The sequence below is a fragment of the Nicotiana sylvestris genome, chromosome 6, assembly GCF_000393655.2.
Source record: "Nicotiana sylvestris chromosome 6, ASM39365v2, whole genome shotgun sequence".
Classification (NCBI taxonomy): domain Eukaryota; kingdom Viridiplantae; phylum Streptophyta; class Magnoliopsida; order Solanales; family Solanaceae; genus Nicotiana; species Nicotiana sylvestris.
In genome coordinates, this window is record NC_091062.1 from 184,547,333 (window position 1) to 184,568,241 (window position 20,909).

General features: G+C 34.9%; 2 protein-coding genes, 1 long non-coding RNA gene and 1 other non-coding gene across 4 annotated transcripts; 2 read left to right on the plus strand and 2 right to left on the minus strand.

Moving 5' to 3' along the window:
* The first annotated feature begins 232 nt into the window (after positions 1 to 232).
* On the plus strand, positions 233 to 2,988 carry LOC104239653 (uncharacterized). The gene is made up of 3 exons (XR_011400334.1): positions 233 to 448; positions 687 to 2,514; positions 2,619 to 2,988. It is a non-coding gene; the product is annotated as an uncharacterized protein (transcript).
* Positions 2,989 to 4,783: 1,795 nt separating this feature from the next.
* Positions 4,784 to 6,363, minus strand: LOC104239652 (non-specific lipid transfer protein GPI-anchored 5-like). The gene is made up of 3 exons (XM_009794336.2): positions 5,895 to 6,363; positions 5,382 to 5,426; positions 4,784 to 5,155 (listed from the first exon to the last, which is right to left on the minus strand). Exons 1-3 carry the CDS (start codon positions 6,208 to 6,210, stop codon positions 5,037 to 5,039), a joined length of 480 nt encoding a protein of 159 aa, XP_009792638.1. The 5' UTR covers positions 6,211 to 6,363; the 3' UTR covers positions 4,784 to 5,036.
* Positions 6,364 to 8,246: 1,883 nt separating this feature from the next.
* On the minus strand, positions 8,247 to 9,512 carry LOC104239651 (non-specific lipid transfer protein GPI-anchored 5-like). Its single transcript, XM_009794335.2, has 3 exons — positions 9,088 to 9,512; positions 8,755 to 8,880; positions 8,247 to 8,570 (listed from the first exon to the last, which is right to left on the minus strand). The coding sequence occupies exons 1-3, from the start codon at positions 9,404 to 9,406 to the stop codon at positions 8,437 to 8,439; spliced, it is 579 nt and encodes a 192-aa protein (XP_009792637.1). The 5' UTR covers positions 9,407 to 9,512; the 3' UTR covers positions 8,247 to 8,436.
* A 303-nt stretch (positions 9,513 to 9,815) lies between these two features.
* LOC138872111 (uncharacterized) lies at positions 9,816 to 12,426 on the plus strand. Its single transcript, XR_011400542.1, has 2 exons — positions 9,816 to 10,149; positions 10,670 to 12,426. It is a non-coding gene; the product is annotated as an uncharacterized lncRNA (long non-coding RNA).
* Positions 12,427 to 20,909: the final 8,483 nt, after the last annotated feature.

Genomic DNA, 20,909 nt, shown 5'->3' on the forward strand with positions numbered 1-20,909 from the left:
AATAAATACTGTGAGTATAACAGAAAAAAAAAATTTATCTTCTCTTGACAAGTAAAAATAAAAATCTATTTTTAGCATACATGTCAAATATCGAGTAGAAGTGGATTGAGGGAGTATCATATAAGTTAATGGTGTTTTCGTAGTTATACGTCATACAGAGGGCTAATCGTACAATTGCACGCTGGACCTATGATGAAATTTAAATACGACTTTTGGTTTCATTTTCAGATCCGGGGATTCAGGGCTCAAAAAAGCTTTAGTCGGCAAATCCAATGGTGTCTCCGTAATAATACAAATGCACAGACAACCATACAAATAGTATTTACTGTTCAAATTCAGATATATATACATACGTGCACCTAATTTTGTTAGGTTTAGGTAGAAAAAATCTCACCCAAAACCACACTTTCAAGACACTCTAACGTCACTACATGCTTTCTGACATCAGGTAAATTTTCGAAACTTCTCTCGAAAATGAAAATTGAGAACTTAGATTTATATGAAGTTATAATTCTGAGATTTTTGTATTAGAATAAACCTTATGAAATTGAGATATAATGGTTATGTTGTGTGATGCTAGAAGTTCGTATTTTTTGATTTGTGTGTTTCATTAATACTGATTGGTTTTGATATCATGTAATTTGGCTGATTTTTTTTCCTTTTCCCTTTTTGTTACTGGCTTATAGATCTGAAGAAACTGAAGGTTAGCGTGGTGATAGTAGATAAATCTGGTAGCGATTTTGTTCTGCTCAGATCTGATGGTTGAAAAGAGGATCTAAGATCTGTAGTCATTTTACAGCATTTCAGAACTCCAGTATGAATCTTTGACCTCTGTTGTTTCTTGTTAGATCTTTAGGTTTGTTGATAAGATAGTTAGTTACAGTGGATTTTGATTGAATTGGTTATTTGAGTCGGTTGGAAGATGATTGTTGTTGCTCAGCATAGGAATCAGTTCTATGGGAGAAGCAGGGTACAACATGGCCCTGCTCGATTTGGGTCATTTGGTTCACCTCCTTCTGGTAGGTGCAGGGAGGAAAATTACCGGGCTTTCGAGTCTAAACATGTCATTAAACAGGCTGCTTCGGGTTCCTTGTCTCCCAAGACACGATCACCTTTAACATCTGTGCCTGTTAATACTGTGAAGTCTCACTCTGAAGGTCAAACGAAATCGAGAAAACCAGCCAGAAGTAGCATGATTCCGATACCAATTAATCTCAAAGTGGATATTGGTTCTAGCAATGAGGATTCTTTGAATGATGAATTTACTGAACTGTGGGCGGGGCCAGCTTATTCAAATTCTCCTCCCCCTAGTTCTTTGCCCATGCCCAAGTTTTCTCTCAGGCCTAAAAGGACTGTCTCTCTTGAATTGCCTGCTTCAGCATCTGATATTAATTTGCGTCCCATGGCCAAGTCCGCTCCTGCATCCCCAACCAGGGAGCACAGCCCTTCTCCAGGAATCGTATTTGTCAGTACTGACTCTGCCACGCAGACTCTTCGTCGTATCCTCAATCTCAAAATTACAGATTGATGAATGTGTGGTGGGAGTGTTGAATAGCAGCTAAGTAGGGGATAGTGTAGTTTGAATTTGGTAGTACTAGTAGATTTGTGTAAATCGTGAATAAAGAAGTCTTTAGATTGACTTTGTGTTAGTTGCTTAGCATTTGTCGTTGTGGAGAGCAGCTTAAGCTCAGTGGTGAAGCTTCAACAGCTGTTAATTGTGGTTGGTTTAAGGGAAGTGCAATATGAGCATTGGCAGGTTGGTCAACTCTCTCCAGGTTGCTTCAAAGTTCATGCATTTATGTGTCGACGTGGTTAAATTCTATGGGGTTCAAGATCTTGGAAGTATGCATGCTTGTGCATACATCAGTGGATGAAGAAGCTGGGTGTTGAGTGGGAATCTCCTGTTGCAGTAATTGATAGATAGCTTTGCAGTCCTTTGTGGGGTTGCAGAACTGTTGGTCAACTCTTTGATGCTATAGAGATAACATCTAACCATCAATTTTCATTCTTGATACTAGTTCTCATAGGATTGTTCATTCTTTGCTTCTTCATGTTACTTTAGATCTTCTGTTTATCAGAGATATTGTATATATCTTAGACCCTACCAGATTAGATAGCTGCAACTTGGATTTCTGTTTTATTCTGTTACCAAACTCTTAGCCCTTCCATTCAATCTTGCATCCTAACCATCTCCATCTCCTTGTAGTATATCAGTGTCTGCCTAAATTGGCTGGTCATCACCCCGTTACCTGTATTCTTGTCATTTTTACTTCTTTACTTTGAATAGGATCTAATTCCTACTTCTTCCCCTTGACCATTTTTCTGTTTTTTGGAATGAAAATTGGTAAGGGGAATTAATAGTTAGTTCTATCCTTTCACCTCCTGGTCTTTGGTATCTTCTCTTTTAGCTTTCCTCTTGTGAGTCCAATTATGCATGTTAAGTGGTTTATCCCACCTTCTCTCAGCTAAATTCCATTTGCTCTGGAGATTGTTGATCACCTAGCTATTCATAAGGTAAGCCATCCTAAGTTTTCTTTGTTTTGGTGATGTCTACTTTGTGTTTAGCTATCATTTGCTATAACTTTTGCTTATATTTGTTTACATCTTTTTGTGTATAGTGCTTTTTTGTTTGAGCTGTTGGAAGAAGATAGTTGAAGAGGCTCCTTATCATTGTTGAAGATGATCTCCTCCATGCTTTCTCGGTGGTAGCATTGCTGGTTATGTTTCGTTTCAGTTTTTTTATGGCACACTTCAGTCTATAGTAGCTTTCTTTTGACAAAACTGGTACTATGAAGTAATCTAGTTATATCATGTTTTAGGTTTTGGAGCTCTTACTTTTGTCATTGTACTAAGCAATGCCGTCTTGCTTTTAATCTAGCAGTTTGATAAAGACTAGTTTCATTCGTTTGCCTTCCGAAGTGTATGCCGCTGCTACGACGTACTAATATTTTACTTGGCTCTCCTCTTCTGGAGTTGGAATTTTTTTAATCACTTGACTGCCTTTCCTGTACTTAGCAAAGACAGCTATAATCACTGGTGATTTCATATGGATAACTCTTTGTACTTTTTGTAGCCAAGATGAGAGTAGTTAATCTGTCATTTATCCTTAATTATGGTGGTTCTTTGTTTAGGCAAAAAATTGCTACAAATTACTTGGTCTACTTGTCATAGTTGTGTTTGTGTGCGTATATCTTCCCTTCAAATATGTCCATTCTACTTCATCACAGGTTGCCCGTTTTTGAGCTCAATAGATACACTCATTCCACCTTATGAAAAATCTGAACAAACAGTTAAGTTAAATCCATAACTATGCTTACGTAAAAGAATATTAATTGAGACAAAACATTGAAGTTTTGAAATGGACCTGACGGGCTTCATTGTTGCTGAAGAAATTGATGAACTCAAGCTTGGGGTTAAATGGACCATGAGCTCCGGTTTAGGGCTAGGAGTGCCACGGTTATTTAAACCAAGTTAAAGCTCCCATTTTAAGTGCTTCTATTTTTCCAAAATTTTGTAGAAATATGATACTTTTTTGGGTTGTTTAACTTATACCTCTCGCTTCACTTGCCATATGAGTTTTTAAGGTCAACGTTAAAAGTGTTACCTATGACTCAAGCAAGAGTGGCACAGTTAAATAGGTGCAGACTACAATTTGTTTCCGTAGAAATGGAGGGAAAGGGAGAAAGTGATGAGTTATACGCTGTCACTTTACCTCGTTTCCCATTTCCCATATACGGTTTCCATGTGTCCGCTGGCTTAGTTTGCCTTTCATCGGATGATTGCATTTATCTGTGCAATCCTGTCATGCAACAATTCTGTAAACTGCGGAAATGTTCACCTACTGTTTTAAATGTACATACAAATGTTGGGTTTGGATTCTTAATTCAACCGAGGAATTCCCATCATCTTTTAAGGATTTTTCCAGCCTGAGTATGATGAATTTTAAAGGAATGCTTTGCCTGCTATCGTGGCTCACTAGGGCCAGGAGCTTAATTCTAGACATGTGAATGTTTAAGGATGAAGTAGGTTGAATTTGGGTGGAGTATTATAGCATCAGTTTGGTCAACTTAGCGCCCAGCTGACATACTTTGCCTATCTTCAGGACGTGTAATAAAGAAATAGTAACATTTATACATTAGGGTAAGGTCGTCTTCTATGGCCTAAAAAGAAAATGCTTTAGGGCAGGGAAAATTGGTTTTGGAATTTGCCTAGAAACCATAAGGAAGCACATAGGTCCTTCCTATTTATATCCCTTTTATGCTACAGGATATACTATTCTTATTCCTAATGTTAGTGGATATGGCTCCTGTATCTTATTGCACATGAATCATTATTTGGGAACATTGTAAGAAGGGTTACTGTTATTTTTGATAATCGAAAAATAAAATAATGATTTATAACTCTTCAGCAGCAGTTAATTTCCAATTAATTGGGAAATATTGGTGGATAGAGCTTCATAGTTAAAAAAACCCCTTCTCTTCTCATAACTTCTTGTATTCAGTTGCAAAATATGATGCTCTTAGTTGAGAAATTTATGTGGACTGATTATTCTCCAGATGTCTATGTCAAAGCGGAGGAAAAAGAAAGGGAGATTCATTAGAGGACAAAATAAATAAAAAACCGGTTCAAACTAGATCTAGCTGCATTCTCCACCTTTGATTAGGTACAACGCCCCACTGCGATAAGGCAGAGTGATATTGACAACTCAATTATCTGAAAATTCATATTCATATTACTCGTTACGATTGAAGGCATAATAGAATATACACTAGAAGTAGGGAAGTAGCTCATAAAAAGAATAGATTTATCTAGTACGGATAGAAACAAATCAATCTTGATCAACTCTCAATACAGCTCAAAATTTAGCTAAGTACATAAAATCCTCTGCCTTAGCCTTAAGCGTAGTGTATTACAAAAGTGTATATCAATCACACTAAGTCACTAACAAAGTAAACAAAAAATTTAAAATGCGTAACCAAACTGTGCCAACTCCACACTACTTCAACCACATTGCAAAAAATACGCAAAAGTGGAGCTCAGATGGTGGTGAAGACTGTGGCGAAAAACGCGATAGCTACAAGGGTAAATAAGAGAGAGTATGGCATCTTGACTGAGTTTCCTGATGAATTTCCACTTGGCTCACCCTTCGATCCACCTGCCAAAAGTATACAAGATTAATTTTGTTAATAGGAAGAAAAAATAACATCCAAAGGGTTGATACACATGCAGTGAGATAAGGTGGGTTTGATACGCGTGTTACTAGTAGGGGAACTACTTGAAGCCACGCGGTGTAATAAGGTGGGCTAAGTATGGTTTAGACAAAGATGAGTTTTGTTCGTATATATTACTAGAAAAAGAAGTTTTGCTCGTATTATCCGTACCTGAAGGAGTGGATGGAGACCCCGGTGAACCTGAAGGAGTAGTACCTGAAATGTTTATATTGATAATATAAGACAAATTAAAACTTGTTATAAACTTGAAAATCTTCACTCGAGTGTGTTTAACATATCAGAAGTCATTTTCCATGAAATATATTTTTTTGAAAAGTGATATTTTTTGGACAAAAAATATCCAGTAGAAAATGAATAATAATAATAATATTAAATCTGATAAAAATTTAAGCATTAAATATTAATAATAATCTCTAAATAAAACAAGTAATAATTAATATAAAGTTACAACTTAATATTGTTGTAAGGAAAACAAATTTCGTCCAAGGGAAGTCATTCTTCACTTTTGATTGGAAATGTATTTCTTAAAAAATGACTTCTTTAAAAAAAATATTTATCTAGAAAATGTCATTATACAAAATATACATCAAGTTTGAACAAAAGTGAAAAAGTGAAAAGAAAAGAGAAAAAGAAAGCAGAATATTATTGATAAACATAACATACCTTTGCAAAGGCTAATAGAGGGTGTTTGGACATTACAAGCTTTGGGAAGAGCCATAGTCTGTGTTTGATTAACATTAATTCCTAAATTTGAACCACCACCATTAACAACTTGACATAAGCATTGTGGCTGATTTTTCACTATAGTAGCAAGTTGAGTGCAACATCCTGATGATGGGGTTGTCGCATTTCCTTGAATGTATTGCAGACACGGGGCTAAACCAACGATCACTTGTTGGCAATCCGACTGAGCACTAACATGTAATGAAAGAAGGACAATAGCTACAAAAATTGAACTTGCACTAGCTAACATCTTCATTTTCTTGAATATTTGATCTTGGAAATTCTTCTCAAAATCTTAGTTTTAGCTGCTGATTAGGAGTTACTAATATTGAGTAGTAGAGTGAATAGGAGGAGAAAGATATTTATAAGGGGGAAAGATGGTGTAATAAATTAAAGACAGATTTGTTATGTGGGTGACCAACTTTTTTCCTACTTTATAACGAATCCGTGAGTATGCATTTATTAATTTTCTTTCTACATTCGACTTTTATTAAATGACAGCGGTACAGTATATATTATAGGTGTTGGTTTTCTGGTTTGGTCTATATTTTTGTGAAAAGACAAGTACTTCCACTCTATAGCTTCCAGCTGCCAAATTTTGGTTTGCTTCATCTCTCTTTCTTAGCATACAAGGAGTAGAAAAGGTTATCTTTGCTGCTTATTTAAGCAAAGATAGTACTCGTGTATCATGCAACTTAAATATGTTTTTAACTTAAATATATCATGTGAAGTACTTAGCTTCTAGATTGTTAATGAATTTTAATTTATTGTAGCATGTTATTAATTTAATAATTAAAACAATTATCTTACTTACTAATTATGAACAATTGTTTAGTTATTTTTACATAATTTAATAATGTAAAACACTTTTCCATTCTCAGGATGCACAGGTTAAACTCCTTAAGCATGTGGACAGAAAGGTGCCTACATTTTTAAATACTAAATGTCATATGCGCAGTTAGTGTTTTAAGAACCGATAACTTTTGATTAGACTTTATGTTTGTATTGCAAAATTTATTAAATGTATAAATATTTACGTACGAATCCAATTATTAAACGAGTTAAACACTAGTGTCAAGTTCAAAATCAATAAACTTTAAATTCTGACTCCGTCTATACTTAAGAACTTAGTCAAACTGGATAGGTCGGCGGTCATGGCCGGTGATTGGAGAACCAATATTCACATGTGTACCGGCCACATTTGGATGGAGAGTCAAAGGTCAATTTTCACACTTCGTGTTCATAATTCAAAACAGAAAGCGGTTTTTAGACCTCGATTAATTTGGTTATTATTCCCTCACAATGGAAAAAAGGTTGAAGAATATGTTGTATTTCATCAGGCTATGACTTGTACCTTCATTTTACCCTATGGAATTTTAGGAAATTAATTACAGACGGTAAACCAGAAGATGGAGCTACTGCTTCTTCAAAAGTAAGTGTAGAATCAAAACAGAACATGGACAATATGGTAATAGAATCTTCAGGACAAAAAAAAGAAAAACATAATCAAGAAAGTAGTATCATGATGTCGAACTCAAATATTGGAAGCATGAATTAAGAATATCCTAAGTAAGGTGGTCCACCATAGTCCATATATAAACTGGTTTAAGACAATAGAGTTCGGAAGGTAAAAAAGGGCATATCGGTGCCCAAAACAGCCCGTATTCACGTAGGGTCTGGGGAAGGGTTGCACCATTAGAGGTGTGATGTAGACAGTCTACCCTAATGCAAACATTAATTGCTGTTTACATGACTTGAATCTGTGACCTATAGGTCATACTTAAACAATTTTACCGCTTCCCTTCAACAGAGTTGCGAAGCTTGATTTGAAAAAAAAGGAAATGAAAAGAAAGTTTAATGCAGTGTTCAAACTTTATAGGTATAGCTACGTTGACTTATCATTGTAAAAGTATAAAAAAAATGAAACAGATATATATAGACATATAGCTGACTTTTGCTGGATATCGTCTGATTACCACACATATTTCTCCCGTAGCTACTCCAAAATTTTGGATGACCTAATTACCCTCTATACTGACGGTATAAATGATTTTTTACACTATCGATCAAACCCTGATCTAGATTTTTGTATTTATCTAATTTGTTCATTCGCAAGTTATACATTGCTGTCCCACCATTAATGACCTGTTAATCCTTTGGATGATTATGTATGAAAATCTTGAAAGGTGATGTTCTTCCAATATTGATTGAATTATGAAGCTAAGATAAATGAAGGGAAATGAATAAATATCTGTTTATGTGATGGAAAAATAATTATTAACTTAAAACAAGTGACAGAACAAAGAGCCCTCCTGAATATATTAATTAATCAAATAAGCAACAATAAAAAGCTAAATTACAACCAATGTGATACTCCTACTAAAAACAGAGAAGCCAAAAGAATAACAGTAGTACTGTTCTATTAATACAACATTGACATCTAAATAACTTTTTTCTCAAGCTCTGATGACGCTCCAAAAACTCAGAATCCCCTGGAAGTGAAAGCAAATGATGCAACAAAGAGTAGGAATCCAACTAAACTAAGAGAAATTTTTGAGTTGTTTTCTGCTGATGACGATCCAGGTGTTGAAGGAACTGTTTTAGAACCTGTAGCACCTACATCAATGAAAGCATTCTTATTTGAGTTCAACTAATATACACCGATATCAGTATAGTGGGACTAGTAACTTGGAAAATCATGTCACTAATGCAACAAACAATAACATGTTAAAATACGTTGATATAGTGTATAAATATGTTGCTATTGTAAGTGTATATCAGTTAAATTCTTCGGATTTACCTGTTGGAACACTGGAACCTGATCCTGATGGAGTTGTTGGAAGTTCATTTGAGGAATCAGATGGGGTAGTGGAACCTGCTGGAGAACTTGCTGGTACTGCAGCTGAAGCAGTTGGTCCATTTGCAGCTGCTTAATGTAAGCACATAACAATAAGTTAGATCATTATTTTTAATAATTATTCAAGAGTTTACTACAATATCAGTGTATTTTAACCTATATAAGGTTAACTGCCTTATTTTTCAGGTTATTAATTTCACTTATTATAAACAGTTAGTTGTAAATATCTTTTATGTGACCTAATAGTAAATGCTCGAAGAATGAATTTTATCTTACCATTGCACCGGCTCGCTGGAGGAGTTTGTAAATTACAGGCACTAGGTAATGCAAGAGCAAGAGTTTGATTAATGGCAATGCCAAGATTAGAACCACCACCATTAACCAAAACACAAAGGCATTGAGGATTGGACTGGACAACACTAGATAGTGCTGTGCAGCAAGATGAAGATGGTGTTGATGAATTTCCACTAACATAATTCAAACATGGGGACAAGCTTACAAGTGTAGTCATGCAACTTGATTGAGCTAAAGCTCCAGTCCCAAAAAAGGCCACAAGAGTAATAACTAGAGCCATCACATTGATTTTGGATGCCATTTTTGTTTTTGGGGGTAAAACAGATTTTCAGAAAAGAGCAAAAGAAAAAGAAATTTGGTTATGTTTTTTTGTTTTTGTTTTTGTCAGGTTTGAGTGCAGAGCAAGAACAGAGCTTTGGGGGTTATATACGCAAGTTTCAGCACAAAAGAACAAGAAAAGATAGGTAGTTTTGTTGGCCAACTATTAAACTAATTACTACTCCCAAATGAATGGTTAGCAACACTGAGGAAGGCTATATTTCATAACTAAACCTCAATAAAGAATATGGTTTATATCTATCTCCTTGACAATTGTTTACCTAATTAGGTGATCTTCCCTTTGTACTATTATTTGTTTGAAAAGGTTTTGATCGTCTTCTTATATAGGAAAAGTTCGTAAACAATTTTTTGTATCTTTGCGTGTACGAGCACATTAAGGCTATGTGACTTTCTTCAGCACGTCATTCCGGAAAGTGCAAGAGGGGTGAATTGTAATTGTTCTTTTATTTTTCGAGGTAGTCGACTAACTTGTGTTATTGGGTTTTTAAAAATTGAATGCGGGATAATAAACTGCAGAAAGTAAATGACATAGAATATTTTTATACTGGTTTGGATTCAGAATGAATCATACGTCCAGTCCCCTTGGGTTGCAAGGGTGTCCTCTTTCAAGTATGAAGTGGCTTAGTACAGACGGGTTGATGTTGTTATATACCAACAGCTTTGTCACATTGTTCTTATCTCTATGCTTGATACAATGCCTCACCGGTAATCTTTTCTCTTTCTGCTCTTCTTAGTTACACAATAAATCTATAGCAGACTAGAATGCTTGTTTGAAGTAGAACAAAGAGATTGATATTGGTTCGATCAAAGTATATTCTTCATTTGCATCTTCTCTAGAATATATAAAGACTTGGCCTCCATTCTTCACGGCGTGATAGTGTAATGGTTGAAAGGCAACCCAAGGGGAATCAATCAAGATGAATTTCTTCCAAGAATAGAATGGACTTTCTTTTTGTTGCTTCCTTGATTTCCTTTTCCTTGCAAACCATTGAGATGAATATTCTCTGTTATGCATGATAAAATATTTTCTGCAAATCTTTTATGGAGAATGATTGATCTTCTATATTGATTGTTTGATCTTCTATACTGATTGATTGATACCTTAGGTAAATAGTTGAATCAAGTATCAGTTTTCTATAAAGCTCGCGGTCACAGCAATTTTACTCCTTGAATCTTGCCTTTGGATCTTGACTCACACGTTTGACTCCTTGATTCTTGCTTTCAGGTCTTCTGCTAGAATCTTTCCAACTCTCGTGATATCCTTCTTTGGGATTGGTTTTCCAGCAATTAAAATTAAGTTATTATCTATCATTAAAACACATATCTAACAATTCTTGGATTTAACTTATATATATTTACGGTGAATATCTTTTTACACTATCGTGTAATCTCCCTGATTATAGAAAAAAAATTACTTATTATTATAGGTCAATTTAACCTAATGGTATAAGAAAACTATATAATGTCTAGGGATGGCAATGGTGCGGGCGGGTCCTGTTTCAACCCGCCCCGCCCCGCTGATTTTTTTTTTTATTTGTTAGTTTCTGTTTAAGATTTTGACTGGAATTTTCATTGTGAGCATGATTTAAACTTGGGCTGGAAATGTCGAGGTGTTTTTTTCTAATTTCACAATGATATACACTATAAAATCTTTTTGTAATAGAAACCAAAGCCATAAACAACTGACTGAAAACATTGTGTCTATTTTGATTCTATTTACTTAAATTTAAATTGTAAGCTGTCACGTATGCAGAGGAATTTGAAGTGCTAAAAGTATTTTCAATTAAACTAGGAAAAAAGTTGATTAAGATAAGAATTAAAAAATCTAGTCAATTTTTTTTTTTTAATAAACTACAGGACTAGAGAGCTTCTCATAGATTAGAACAAAGGTAGGAAGGTCACCTTCCGAAGGTGAAAGCCGAAGAAAATAAGGATAGCCGGAAAAGTTGTAATTTTGTAAGAAATTTTAATGTTAACCCGCACCCGCACAAAACTGCAAAAAAAATTTATTTCAACCCGCCCGCCCGTCTCGCCCCACATATATCTAAACCCGTACCGTCCTGTATATGCTTAAACCTGCACCGCTTTGTATCCGCACCGCCTTATTACCATCCCTGATAATATCAATGCAAAGACGTATGACTCTTAACATTTTGGTTTGTTTTCAATACCTCTTGTTACATTTTATCACTAACTTATTTTGTTGCGCAAACTGTTGATTAAAACATAATGCTAGTTATATAAGATATATATTATACGCGTAAAGTGGTGGTGTCAGAAGCACTTCACTTTTCTTATCTCTAGTTAGTACTGGAATTAGCACCACTAGAAAAATAATTGCTACTCTAGTTAATTACTATCATATACATCGTGAAAACAACTGTCAAATAGGGCCAGATCCACATTTTGAAGCTTATGAGTTCTGAATTTGAACTTATTAAGTTATAAAATATTTAATTATATATACATATTTAATGAATTTCTCAAAAAATATACACCGAAATTATTGAATTTTACCGAACCTGTACTTCCCATGCTAGCTCCGTCTTGCTTTCAAGTATGCATATTTTTGATAATATTAGTTCAATTAGGTGGTGAAGAACATTTCCTGATTTAGCCAATAAAAATATGAGTAACAAATTAAATCTCATGACCATTGAGTGGGTAACCATAATTTAAGCAAAGCTAATAGATGTCCTACAACATAGGAAATCCACAAACTATTCCCTACTTTAAGGTTTATTCTCCAACAAAATTCCCTATAAATAACCTATGCCATGACCATTACCAAATCGTCCAAAGGAAACACTGTAAAACCACAAGCAATTAAAAACTAAAAAAACAAAGCATATATACAACAAGAAAAAAGAAAATAAAAATGGAGGCCAAAAAGCTTGTTGCAGTGTTTCTGATGTGCATGGTTGTATTAACAGCTGTGTCTAATGTTCCTAAGGCTGAAGCCACTGAAGAAGAGTTCAAAGATTGCTACAACACTTGTCACCAGGAATGTTCTCAACAAGGCCATGGTTATACCTACTGTGAGATGAAATGTGATACTGAGTGTTCAATGAAGGAGATTAGAGGTATATATATCTTCGATTCATATTATTTGTCTTTTAAAGTTTTTACAAACCTTGAGAATGACATTTAATCGCCTTAATCAACAGTATTAGAATGTTACAGATCTATTTTTTTGTTCTTTTTCTGATATTATATATTGACCATTCTGTTGAGTGGAGGGTCTCCCGGAAACAACCTCTTTATCCTTCCGGGGTAGGGGTAAAGTCTACGTACACTCTACCTTTCCCGGACCTCATTAGTAGAATTTTACTGGGTTGTGTTGTTGTTGAATCAACAGTATTATAATGTTTTTTAAAACTATTTCTTATTTCTCTTCAACGTCTAATTTGATTAACACTGCACTAATTAGAGTACTACTATGGTTTGGAAAAAGAAGTAATAGATGATTTTTTATTCTCTAAAATGTCAAATATTTCGAAACAAATTCATTTTTTCAGGATGACTAATATTTGTGATCGGAGGAAGTATTATTATTTGAAGAATTAAGCAATTTTTTTTTTTTGCTTTATACTATTGTTTTTAAAGAATTAAATATTCTTAAAACTCGTAAATTTATATGACTTTTAATCATATAAATTTTATTTGAATAGTATGCTGGGTGCACAATGAATGTTCTACTCGATATGATTTTCTCAATATGCTTGTTTTTCTTTTTATTAGCTCTTGTTCCATCTTTTAATTGATTTTGTTGTACTTTTGCAGCTCAATTCCCAAAATTCAAGGCTTAAGGTGGAGGACAAAAAAGATACAAGAGTTAAGCAGATATGGCTGAAGAAAACAAAGCATTGGAATTGTATTTCTACTAAATACCTCATTAATTTCTTTTCCACTGCTGGATATATGTAACTTCAAAATTCAATAAAATCATTCATTTCTTAATTTGAATTTCACTGCGCATAATTTAATTTATTTTAGTGTTTATTATCGGATGTCCCAGAACTGAAGAGACTAATCTTTTTTACTCATTAATAATTATTTATTTTGTGTTCCCATCTGGGACTGTGGCCATCTTAATTGCAAATCCAATTACTTTTTCCATTATGGCTTCCCACTTGAAAATGGGAATTATACAGAAAGTAGTAGTTGCAGATTTTGTTGGAAAAGGATAAGATCTGTAATTTACAAGTCGACATTATTTTCGTTTTCTTCGCTTAATTTCACGGGTAATAGAAATAAATGAAAAGGGTAACCATTTTTATACAGTCGGCAAATAAATTTCAGTTCCCATTGTATTCCTTGTTTGGTTTCATATAAGATTATTAAACATTTAATTGCATCTGGTCAGTTACTTACTGGCTCGAAATTGACCATTCACTAATTATCCATGAGTTAATGATAGAAGTAGTTTATAAACTATAGTTCTTTTACATGCACCCAACGTTATAACCTAGTGGTTAATAAAGTATTTGTAAACCTTGAAGTCGAGGTTTCAAGTTTTGATTATTTAAGTCTTGGCAGGAAAAATTACCCAACACCTATGTGCTAACGGGAGATAACAGTTATACGATGAAATAGTCAAAATATACAAAACAACTAGTAATTCAGTATTATATGATTATCGAAACTCCTTGCTTTGTCTAAACTAAAGTTGCAATTTTGATTAATGCTTGGTCATTCTAATAAAGTAATTTAAAAGCAAAATTTAAGAAGAAAAGAAAAAGGTAGTAGCCAGGGGTCGTTTGGTATGGGTATAAGAAGGTATAGGGGTGGTATAAAAATTTAATACCATCTTAATATCCTGGTTAGCAAATCAGCTGGTTTTAATACCGGGATAACTTACACCTTATAGAGGGTGTGATAATTAGTACCGGTATAACTTATACTTTCTTCTTAGAAATTATACAATTGTCATTTTTAATACAACATACCAAACAGTGAATAAACAACAAATGCAGCATAACTTATCCCAACATAACTTATACTAACATAACTTATACCGGCATAAGTCTTATTCTAACCAAACGACGCTCTTAATGTTCTTGATCACTTTGTGTAATACACTGATTTTGACTGAGGGGATGGATGAGTCAGGATTGCAGCAAAATCACATTTGTTTAGTGGCCACTGCTGGACGACAGAAAAATGGACCTAAGAATAAAGTTAATTTAATAAGAGTTTAAGTTATATACATTATTAGTGGAAAAAGAATTTATCAATTATAACTGGTAACCAGTAGAAATAAACTTATTTCAAAGGATTAGCTAGGTTTGTAACTATATCTCTATAGTCAAAAAGTGTCGGTTCAATTTCCACAGTTCCACCAATATCACACGTAAATTTCCTTCTAGTTTTGTAGTACATACGGTAAGGAAAATGAGTAGATAATATTTGTTGATACCTAATTTTTTTCTATATTTTTTTATATGCATAAATACCTTCAAAATAGCATATATATGCATATATAAGCATGCACAAGGTTGTTATAATTTTTCGATAATTTTAAAATTTTTAAATTGATTTATTTCCTTCCCTTTTACTCATAAAATCCCCAATAATTATCCCTCAAATTATTTTTGTGGTAATTTAGTCATTTAATTTCTATATTTATGCCAAAATATGGTTAAAATATTTTTTATGCATTTTGCATTTTTAAAGCTAAATTGCATATAATTGCAATATTAGCCCTGTTAATGTATAATTACATTTATATACATAAAAATGATCTTCTATATTTTTAAAATGTTAAATATCTATTTTAAATCATTTTAGTACACAAAATTACTTTTTAGAAATTATTTGTTATTTATTATAAATTATATGGGATTAAATTGGCTATTTAAAACATAGCCAGATTGCATTTCAATTTTAGCCCAACCCCAGCCCAATTTCTAATCAAATTACCCGACCCATGCCCTAATTACCCCTACCCAACCCAAAACCTATCAAATCCTGGCCGTTGATCTAAAAGATCAACGACCCCCATTCATTCTTGCCTTTTTATTCCAAACGACCCCCAACCCTAAAACATTTTCCAAATCCGTCGCCTCTGTATTCTCTCATCTCCTTTCCTCTCTCAGCAACTCAATCAAACTCTAGCCCCTTTAACCGCCAACCTCTCTTCTCCGGTCTTTTCCGGCGATCTCCCATCAACTCCTAAGCCTCCAATGGCTCCTCTAATGCCATGCTTGCCTTCTCAAAGGTCTTCAAGGGCCCAGGGCCATGCCAACTTATATCTAGGGTTCGTCACTTGTCTGTTCTTGGCTACTTCAGTGTGATTTCGAGCAAAATCATACTGTATTTGTTACAATCCTTGGGATTCTAGACAGGTTCTTTCATCTCTATATGGATTTCTTCTGATACCCTAATTTCTTCCTATATCTCTTAGATTTGTACAGATTTATAATGATTCGAGTTTGTTTCGTTAATGTTTTACACTATCCTTGGAACTCTTTTACGAGAATCGTTGATTCCAAGTGCTTTTTATCTTCTTCTAAAATTAGGGTTTTCGGAACTCCTTCTAAAACTTTATTTAAACTGATTTTTTATGTTTAAACTTTTATTTCTTGCAATTTTGGCTGTTTCTGTGAGTTTACTACCTCTTCAACTCGCCTATGTTGAAAGCCCTAATTTTTCTAGGTTTCTTCGTTTGATTTTGTGACTGGCCTATTCTTGTTTGAGTTTCTGTGACTACCTCGCTTCGAATGTGTTTCCACTGAGTTTCTTATGCCTAACCTACATCAGCTCTATGTGCTTGTGTTCGTCTTGACTAGTCAAGACTTGGTTGTTTGCTTGCTATGTTTGGTTACTCCTATCTCGCTCTATTTATATGCTGAAGCATTGACTCATGACTCTCTCCTTGATTAACTCTGAGCTCCTTGTTTCTTGACTTGATTTGAAAAACTTCCCTTTAGACTTTCGATTCTCCTATTTTAACTTGTTTATTTTCTTATTCATGGGAACCCAGGTTACTCTCCTTAAATCAGTAATTTCGAATCCTTGATTCCATGATTTACTATATGCTGATTTTCGATTATTTTCATATTCTACAACTTTATTTTGTTTTCTTACCTTATTTGGTTAACCGAGTATTTTACTGATTCTTCATTAGTTGTTTCCTTAATTGAACCCCTATGTACTTACCCCTAATTGTCTATTTTGTACCTTATGCTCTACTTGATTTCTTTCCTTAATCATTTCTGTCTATTACCGTTGGTTGATTACCCCTTAATTAAAGGAGTACTTGCATTGATTTGATTCTGATTAGTATTTGGTTCCATAATTACTATGCTACTAAGATTCTTGCCTTATTTTTATCTAATTTTGAACTACTATATATACATACTCTCTCATTAACACAAACACACGAACAACGGTTCAAAAATTCTCTCTTTCACACTAAAAAGCTTTTTGCTCTCTTTTGTGTCACTTACTACTGTCTAAAGTCAGTCGGCTATAAGCCAAGGCTGACTACTAGGTTCTCTTTCACTTTGTGTTTACTACCCTCTTTACTGGTATGTTCCAATTTTAATTCAAGTCCCAAAAACAATATGCTTCTCCTATTACTTAAATTTGTCATGTTTCTAATATGCTTTTACCTATGGTTTTGTTGTTCAACCTGCAATTAGCACGTCTACTTCATTGTCTTCTTTACTGCATGCTATATACCCCTTAGGATCCCCTTCTAGTATGTCTTAATGTGTCTATGTTTCCTTGATCCCTGCCATGCCCCTTTCTGTGTAAAGTAATTGGCTCTCCTAAGCTTCTTGATTCTGTATTAACTCTACAGTTCATGCTATACTTTAAAAGGCCTTGAACCCCTTTTAAGAGCCCATCTGGTTCTGTACCTATATGTATCTATGTTTACTATGTGCCTTATGCTTACCCCAAATTCCCATTACCCTCTAAGTGGATGTGTGCACCTATCTGACTTCATGTATTGAAGTGCTGATGAACTTCTTCTAGTTCTCTATTTGGTTTGGTTGATTGTTGATCACTTACCTTTTTTTTAAAATTGCATTATTCAATAACTCCCTATGTGTTTTACAAAAACCATTTCAAACATACCTCCTTTTAATATTATTTTCCTACTGAAACTTTTCAAATTGTGTCAAGAACTCTCATTCTACTCCTAAATCATTAGATTCTACCCCCTCCAGTGTGTGTATTGCCTTGGGATCCTCCTGAGAACCCTCTGAACTCTGGTACACTGAGGCTGACCCTTCCACACTCCACTTACTCAATTTGGTTACCAAGTCTAGGTGTAAGCACTGCCCGAGATCCTTGAGATCCTTAGGAAACTTTGATGCACCTAGACAATGATATTGTCTATGAAATTGGCATTTGAGGCCATTGGAGGTTTTTGGGAAATCACTTGGTCCTGCTTTAGGCTCCCTATATTATAGCTTCTTCTTTTTTCTTTTTATCTATTTATATAATTCATTCAAATGATATGTAATAATTTATAAACGAATATTGGGGTAACTAGTGAAAAGGGTGGGTAGTTACTTATCTATGGGGTAATACGGGTAGAAACCATGCCTATAGGACTTTATATTTTTGCTATGTTTTCCTTACCATGTTAGAAATCATGCCTATAGGTCTCAAGTGGTTCCAATAATAGAAATCATGTTTATAGGTCTTAAAATCAACTTCACAAGTAGATACCATGCCCATAGGATATGGTCTAATTCAACTTATGTTATAACAAGAGTTTACATGTGTCTTTTCATTTGTCATCATGCCTGCAAGTTTCTAAAATCAGTTTTAAACAACTAGATATCATGCATATAGGGAACAACACCAGAAATTCTGCCTATAGATTTAAACCAGTTCACTTCGAAACTAGTTTAATTAATGGTTTATTCTCCCTGAAACGAGTTCTGTCAGAAACTGCCTTAATCTATCATTAGACAGCATACCTATAAGGATTCAAGAGTCTGTTTTAAAAAACATGCCTTGTTTTACTATATAAAACGTAGTTATCAGTATTCCGCGTATAGGCAATCCTATAGGGTGTTTTCAAAATCTTGAAATTCTGAAACTATTTCTGTCACTTAATGTTGTTCTGATTTAACATGCTTAATAAATCAGTAGGCAAACTGATAGGACCCTTACTTCTGAGTTAATAAAATAAATTGTCTATCTTATGTGTCTTGATATTCACTTAGACATCATGTCTTAGGATACTATTTAACAAAAGGTCCTTATTTGTGTTTGAGTCATGCTGCTTATGTGCATTGTTTGCAGAAGTAAACTTGAGCCTTTAATTACTTCTTTCCTGCCTTATGTGCTAAGGTCCTAATTGTTCTTGCTTGTCGCCTTAGTATTTTCTCCTTTAAACCTTAGGGGTCTGTCTAGAACCACCTATAGGTAGAGGTCCTAAATCCCTCCAGGACCACTAAGAAGAGACGGGTAACAACACTCAATAGAGATCGCTGACCACCACTCGCTTTAATGATCACTAAGGGGGTGAGAAGGGTAGATATGGGATATGGTGACTACGTGCTAATGTCACATGTAGCCCCTCATTCAGGAGTGTTTACAGGACATTGTGTGGGGTGATCCCATAGGCTAACCAACCTAGGAACCCCCCCTTCCCAAATTCCTTGTGTTTTAAACTTTCCTTTATGTATACAACTTGTTCAAACCTTTGTCTTATTATTTGAGTTATACAACGTCCAACATGCTTTACTTGTAAATTATGTGATTCAACTATTTATTTGTTAATGGACTAATTCGTGAGTATAAGTTCGACAAGGACCCACAGTTGTGGACCACGAGGGGTGGCTAACACCTTCCCCTCAAGGTCATTTCGAGCCCTTACCCTAATCTCTGGTAACACAAAACAATCCAAGAGTTAATCGATATAGGTGCCCTAATGCACCATAACCCGTGAGGTGGCGACTCTTCAAATACCCAATTCCCAAAAAGGAAAGGAGTTATTACCCCCCATGAATGTCGCCGGACTTTTCTCCCCGCGGAGGGGAAAAAGGGGGCGCGACGATATGACGACTCTACTGGGGATACCTATAGGATCTTACCATAACAAACTTATCTTTTTACAAATTAGTCCAAGCATGCTTTATCCCGTACCCTTCTCCCTTATTTGAATTTAAATGTCCATTTTTAAGCGCTTATGGTTCTTTATCTCTGAAACTAACTTGTCTCTTTGTTTTCTTTTCCCTGCAACTGTCTTTCAATTATTTAAATATTGTATTTATTTTCCTTCCTACATGCAAATACTTTACTACATGTTATTAATTGTTGCATAAATCATGCTCCGTATTATATTCCACTTAGGCGTATAAAATCCTATAGCAACGTTTTAATGAGTGGTTGCGTTCTTCCTATTTACTACCCTTAAATTCGGAAAGGCTTATTTGCGGTAAAACTAGTCTATCAGTGGTGTAGTCGATGGTTCCGTGCCTTCCCCCTCGAGTTGTCCGCTTGAGGGTACCAGTCTAAAACCCCATAGAAACCTTACTCTGGTTAAAATTGTGCATGCATCATGGTCAAACCTAGTTGGATCAGTTATGTTGTCCACATAATGACCCTTTAAGATAAGCCTTATCCAAATTCTATCGGGTTTTCCATAATCCCAATGGACACAACCACGTTCTATGCATTAATTTGGAGAAATAAATGCCGATATATTGATCATAAATGTATAAATAGTTGAGTCCGGTGAGGTTAAGGTTTAACCCTTTTATTTTGCAGAAAATGAGGCACGAGATCCCTAGATTCGGCATGGTTAGCAACATCCCACCATTGCTGCTAGATTGGTGGGAGGACCTTTCCTCAAGTGACAAGAAACATGTGAGAAAGTACCTGGGTAACCTGCCTTCCTTACTAGATATTGAGCCAAACAACAAGTTGATCGAAGTTGCCACTTTATTCTGGGATAGTGAAAGGGCTGTGTTTTGTTTCAACAACATAGAAATGACACTGCTTCTAGAGGAAATTGGAGGGCTTGCGGGATTGACTTGGGATAGTCCCGGGCTATTGGTACCAGAAAACCGTATGGGTAGGGGATTTTTGAAGATGATGGGGCTGAAGAAGAATGTCGACCAAGTGTGCTTAAAAGAATCTTATATACCTTTCGAATACCTGTACGAGAGGTATGGCCATAGCAATTCTTTTCGTACCTACCATGATGAGATCTCCCTCATTTCTCTAGGTCATATCTACCGCAGAGTGTTTGTATTCATTGTGTGCTTCCTAGGCCTAATAGTGTTACCAATGAAAAAGAGAAGAATCCACACTAGGTTGGCCATGGTCGCCAAGACTCTGATAGAAAGGATTAATGGATAGACATATACCATAGTCTCTATGATCATAACCGATATCTACAAGGCTCTGGAGTGCTGTCAAAGAGAGGTCAAGCATTTTGAGGGTTGTAATTTGTTGCTGCAGTTATTGTTGTTGCAGCATTTCCAAAAGGGTCG

Excerpts from the sequence above, each read along its gene's own strand:
- LOC104239651 (XM_009794335.2), bottom strand. The coding sequence starts at position 9,406 with ATGGCATCCAAAATCAATGTGATGGCTCTAGTTATTACTCTTGTGGCC. Across the intron at positions 8,881-9,087 it reads TCCAGCGAGCCGGTGCAATG|CTGCAAATGGACCAACTGCT; the intron begins GTAAGATAAAAT and ends TACATTAAGCAG. Across the intron at positions 8,571-8,754 it reads AGGTTCCAGTGTTCCAACAG|GTGCTACAGGTTCTAAAACA; the intron begins GTAAATCCGAAG and ends TCATTGATGTAG.
- LOC104239652 (XM_009794336.2), bottom strand. The coding sequence starts at position 6,210 with ATGAAGATGTTAGCTAGTGCAAGTTCAATTTTTGTAGCTATTGTCCTT. Across the intron at positions 5,427-5,894 it reads CTCTATTAGCCTTTGCAAAG|GTACTACTCCTTCAGGTTCA; the intron begins GTATGTTATGTT and ends TAAACATTTCAG. Across the intron at positions 5,156-5,381 it reads GTCTCCATCCACTCCTTCAG|GTGGATCGAAGGGTGAGCCA; the intron begins GTACGGATAATA and ends TACTTTTGGCAG.